Genomic DNA, 4,904 nt, shown 5'->3' with positions numbered 1-4,904 from the left:
GTCGCGGGCTACCACACCCCCCCCCCCGCCCCCCCCCCCCCCCCCCCCATCTAGTATTGGTTGCTCTCACACAACGGCCCGCCTCTCTCCAGGGACTGAATGCCGGCTGCACTTAATACCCGGTGCACTGTTGCAGGACACAGAAGACGACGAGAGAGGCGGGATCCGTAGCTACACATGAGAACAGGCTGCTTGGATGAGCCGCGCAGTTTTATACAGAGACGCACAGCAGAGAACGAGCGGACGCCTGAATTAGACGCACACGCACGGAGAGACTTGTAGAAGAAATCACGAGGATCACTTTAAAGCGGCGAACAGCGTCTGCTGCCTTTCAGACACAAATTCACACACGCCCTCGGGCTGTGGATCAATGAGCGCAAAGTCACGCCGGTGCGTAAACTTGAGTAGAGCCAACCTGTCTCCCGCTGTCCATTATAGCTGAGGGTTTTTGCGCAGGAGCGCAGTCCTGCTGTTCGAATCCCGGCTTTGGCGGAGCTTTCACACAGACCACAGTGTCTTTGTCTGTGGATGAAGCAGCCTTGTTGGATGATATAAAGACTGCCTGTGAAATGCAGGCGTAAAGAAGACATGGATTTGATTCTTTTATAGCAAATAATTACTGCGGTTTTATTTAAAAGCATTATTTTTTATTTTATTTGTGCTTAAATTTTTTTAATATATATTTTTGACGCAAAGCCCGTAGAGGTTTCAGGACTCATCGTGTGGAATTACAACCATGAACATTGTTGTCACTTTGGTACAAATCTTGACGGCAGCGCTTTTTTACCTGTCCACTGTAAAGGTGAGTGTGTGTCCGCCGTCGTGTCAATTCGTCTGTCCACAGTGCATTAACACAGACAACTGCACACACGTGCGATTGTTTTGAGAAACGCTAAACAACTTATTTCATATATTTTGAGCCTGGTGACGCAGATGTTCCGTTATTACGCACATACCACGTCATTTAATACAATAATAATGTGACATGTTAATGTGAGACAGGCTGTCTGCGTGGGAAACTGTCAAGCTCCCATATCTTCAATACGGCTCAGAACAAAACCAGACTGCATTTAAATATTTGCAGTGTTGAGGTTGTCTGTATTTGTGCAAAAAGTCGAATATAAAATGTCAACCACGAGTATGTTTTCACTCTCTTAGAGCATCTTGAAAATATCGACAAATATTATGTTCAATGTGAAGTTCTTTATTAGGTATAAATTTAAGTTTTTATAAACGCTACTCCCCCTTGGCTGCAGCTAACAAACTGGTTGAATAAGCCGGAAAACAAAGCGATGTCGCCAGTTCAGTTCCCCGTCATTATTATGAATAAAGTTAATCAATATCCCACAAAGTTTCTCGGTTTTATTAATGCCAGTGATGTCAATATTTCCGGAAGAGAGCGCGTTAAAGTGAGATGTGAGTGAATGGACTTCCAGTGGAGGCGCGCCTTCCTCCTCCTCCTCCTCCTACTGCTCCTTGCAGCTGAAAGGAGTTTGAACAGTGAAGAGTCAGTTTTGTTCTCACGCTGCTCGCCGCTGGGTTGATCCTCACACCCGGTTTCTCCTGTCCCTCCTGTAGGGTATCTGTCCACCTCCTTTCCCACACACGACGATCCGCTTTCTCACGCAATATCTGCGCTGATTACAGCAGCCAAACGCGTGGAGGTGAGCGCACTTTTCCCTAGCGGGGGGGATGACGCTGCACGCAATCATGAAAGGATGTCGCTTTTTGCCAGACCTTTCAAAATAAAAGTAAACTACTCGTTTATATCTGTATTTTGAGGAATTTTATTCCGAAAAGTTGCTTTCCCAAATATAACAGTGTTGTTAAAAGACCGGTCGATACCACTGGTAAAAATCGACGAATGCATCCCTTTTTGTTTAACAACTTGCCAGACTTGTATTGCTATGACAATGCGTTTTGGTTCTATTCTTTAAAAACTCATTACATTACTCATGACACTAGCATTTGAAAAATAGAATCTGCCAAGCCCTTCGCTTGCTTATGATTTTATAATTAAAAGAGCATATATTTATTTACTTGTACTACCTACTCCTGCCTCCCCCCCCCCCTCGAAATTTCCAGCCCCATTATGGAAGAAATTACTTCTTACCACATCTGCAGTTTAAAGAAAATGTGTTATTTTCACAAAATCCCCAGTTTTAAAATTCCAAACTATGTTAAACAATCGAAATTACAGAATATTCAGGGATAATACCTGATATTAATTGGAGAATGGCTCACCAATACAAATTTTATTCCCATTTAACTTTTTTTTTGTTGTTGTTGACATTTTGTAACCCCACCACTCTTGTCAGCTGGTGTTAGGCCAACGTTTATTCTTAGACATCTTAGAAATCTTAACGACAGTTTCTCTTTCCTGTAGAACTGGAAACCCTTTAACAACGTCATTTTGTCAAGCCACACGGTTAAATAATTTGGTGATGGTGATAATAGTAATAATGATAATAACCTTCAGTCAGAGCAGTGATTTAACACTTGGATCGATGTGAATCTCTTACAGACTGCCAGCATTAACAAGGGCGTGGAGAAGAGTCAAAATGAGGGTAAGTTTCCTGTCTACAGACTTGAATTATTATTATTTTATCTCTGCACAAGACTTCAAAAAGCCACCTTGTGGTCAAGTAAGGAAGTGTGTGGATTTATTCCCTGTCATATTTTATATGTTTCTGCAAGCATTGGAAGCCTTGACAGGTCAAAGAGCCGTTCTGGGAATTAGCTGAGAAGGTTTTTCTGCAAGTGCACGCAAAGAAGCAAAGGTCTTACTGTAGACTTTGGCGCTGCCATAAAAGAAGCAGTGGATTTTTTGAATGGGAGTCAAATGTGAGAACTTGCTCTGCACAAATTGTGAATTCTTTTGATCCATTTGTGTCCTCATGAACAGCCAGACAGCCTTGGCCATGTGTGTTGATGCAGATGTGTCGAGGCCAAGGTTGACAGTAATGAGTAGGAATGACTGAAAGCAGTTTCAGTAGGGGTGTCAGTGCAGTCAGGTGTCTTGGTATTTGGATTGGTTTGGGTTGGTAGAGTCAAGGCCATTTTAATTTCTTATCATGTTTGCATATTACTTTTACAAATAGCAGGATATTTTTTGACCTAACATTCAGGTGTGTAACCGTTAAACTGCTGTTGCTGACTTTGATTTAATACTGACACCACTGTAGCTGCAGGTTTAATATTTGAACATTAATATATGTTAAAGTTTGGTCCAGCCTAAAATCATTTGGACTTTTTATGGTTGCACAGTGTCTCTCATGTGTTTGCTATTTATCTTCACACATACATTTACACACACACACAGAGTCAGGAAACCACAGCAGAAAGAGAAATGGAGCGTTTATCACCAACTGCTAATTGTGTTTGTATTGATAATGGACCTGAAGTCAGGACTTTAAGATGCAGTGGAAGCCTGTGATTCTTTAGGTCATCGTAGGATCACCCGCCCTGCCTCACATACTGGAACACACTGTATGTCAGACAATTGGTGGGGGGTAATGTTTACTCTCTGTTATGTGATTGGTTAGCCACGAGTACATCAAAGGTCCTCTGTAGCCATTATCTTAATGTCACCATAAATGACAAGACTATATCCTGTCTCTGACAGTCATCCCTTTCACGGAAGTCCTCAAAAAAAGCACGTGTCAGCCCAGAGAGATGCTGGTGGACATCTACCAAGAATATCCAGAGGACACGGAGCACACCTACATACCGTCGTCCGTCGTGGTTAAACGGTGTGGAGGCTGCTGCAACGACGAGGCTCTGGAGTGTGTGCCGGCAGACACACACAATGTCACATTGCAGGTGAGAGGGCACTAATTTAATTTGCTGATTAAAGTCACACACTCTGGCTCCTGACAATGCATCAGTTACAGCAGAAGTATTGTCTTTAGGCGTTTGACTAAGTGTTGAGGGCAGTGAACTGAGGCAAGGACCATATTTGAAATTAGATGAGGGCATGTTGGGCGTACAGCGTCTCATCTGGAGTTAGAGCAGAGAAAGCAGAGGGCCCATGGCATCCCAGATATGTTGTTTACCTCAGTGCACTGTGTTTACAGCCACATACAAGAGGTCAGCGTTTCTCCTGGCCTTTGGATGTGAAGTGAAGTAGAAACTGGGATGTGCGGCCAGTGACAGAGACAGAATGCTTTGAATCTTTGTTCAAGCTTTTTCAGGGTTGCGCATTGTTTAGACTTTGAGTTGGTACCAAAAGTCACACTGATGTTGAAATCTAAAAAACCCTGCCTTGTTTTGTCCTCTGTTTTTCACATCAAGGTCATGCGGATCAGACCGAAGGTAACGCAGCACAAGATACATTTGAGTTTCACGGAGCATCTAGCGTGCGATTGCTCGTAAGTGGCTGCAGACGTCAAATCCACTGTCATATATGTCTTGAAAGTAAACGTCCTAATCCCCCTCCTGCTCTCCTTTCATTTCAGATCAAAGCCAGATGTTAAAATAAAGAAACAATAGTAAGTACATGTTCACTTCACTGCTTTTCCTGCTTTGTCTGCTCTGACTATTTAAAGGGAAACTGGTTTATGAGTCAAACACACATAAGGCTACATGTGTTGGAGTTTAGTTGACGACTTTTGTGTCTGCAGGCCCTTGCTAACTAAGACTGTCTGTGACAATGAAATTATACAGTAATGTTTACTTGGTCTTCAGAGGGCTGGATTGAAAGATGATGATCACATGATTCTGATGATTCAAATGCCTATATTACTTCTCTGTGAGATGCATTTTGAGATGCACAGAGGTCCTTGTGTATGTTTTGGTCATGGGATGACCATAAACCAGCAGGCTCCCCCTTGTGGCTTATCAGAACTAGACATTATTGAGTTCAGCATTTCCTAGTAACGTGAAACCAATGATGGAACTGTAGT

At 42.9% G+C, this 4,904-nt stretch overlaps 1 protein-coding gene across 2 annotated transcripts in view; it reads left to right on the top strand.

The window, feature by feature from the left end:
- Positions 1 to 67: 67 nt before the first annotated feature.
- vegfaa (vascular endothelial growth factor Aa) overlaps positions 68 to 4,904 on the top strand; it is an 11,041-nt gene continuing 6,204 nt past the window's right edge. The window contains exons 1-5 of one of the 2 annotated variants that reach the window (XM_008323885.3): positions 68 to 802; positions 2,525 to 2,567; positions 3,626 to 3,822; positions 4,294 to 4,370; positions 4,458 to 4,490. In XM_008323885.3, coding sequence (XP_008322107.1) covers positions 737 to 802; positions 2,525 to 2,567; positions 3,626 to 3,822; positions 4,294 to 4,370; positions 4,458 to 4,490 — 416 coding nt within the window. In that variant the 5' untranslated portion in view covers positions 68 to 736. The remainder of the gene's footprint in view (positions 803 to 2,524; positions 2,568 to 3,625; positions 3,823 to 4,293; positions 4,371 to 4,457; positions 4,491 to 4,904) is intronic. The other variant, XM_017038186.2, reaches the window with a different exon arrangement.

Source organism: Cynoglossus semilaevis, chromosome 13, assembly GCF_000523025.1.
Source record: "Cynoglossus semilaevis isolate Cse_v1.0 chromosome 13, Cse_v1.0, whole genome shotgun sequence".
NCBI classification, from domain to species: Eukaryota; Metazoa; Chordata; class Actinopteri; order Pleuronectiformes; family Cynoglossidae; genus Cynoglossus; species Cynoglossus semilaevis.
The sequence above is the reverse complement of the archived record's forward strand: the minus strand, read 5'-3'. Positions and strand labels throughout refer to the sequence as shown.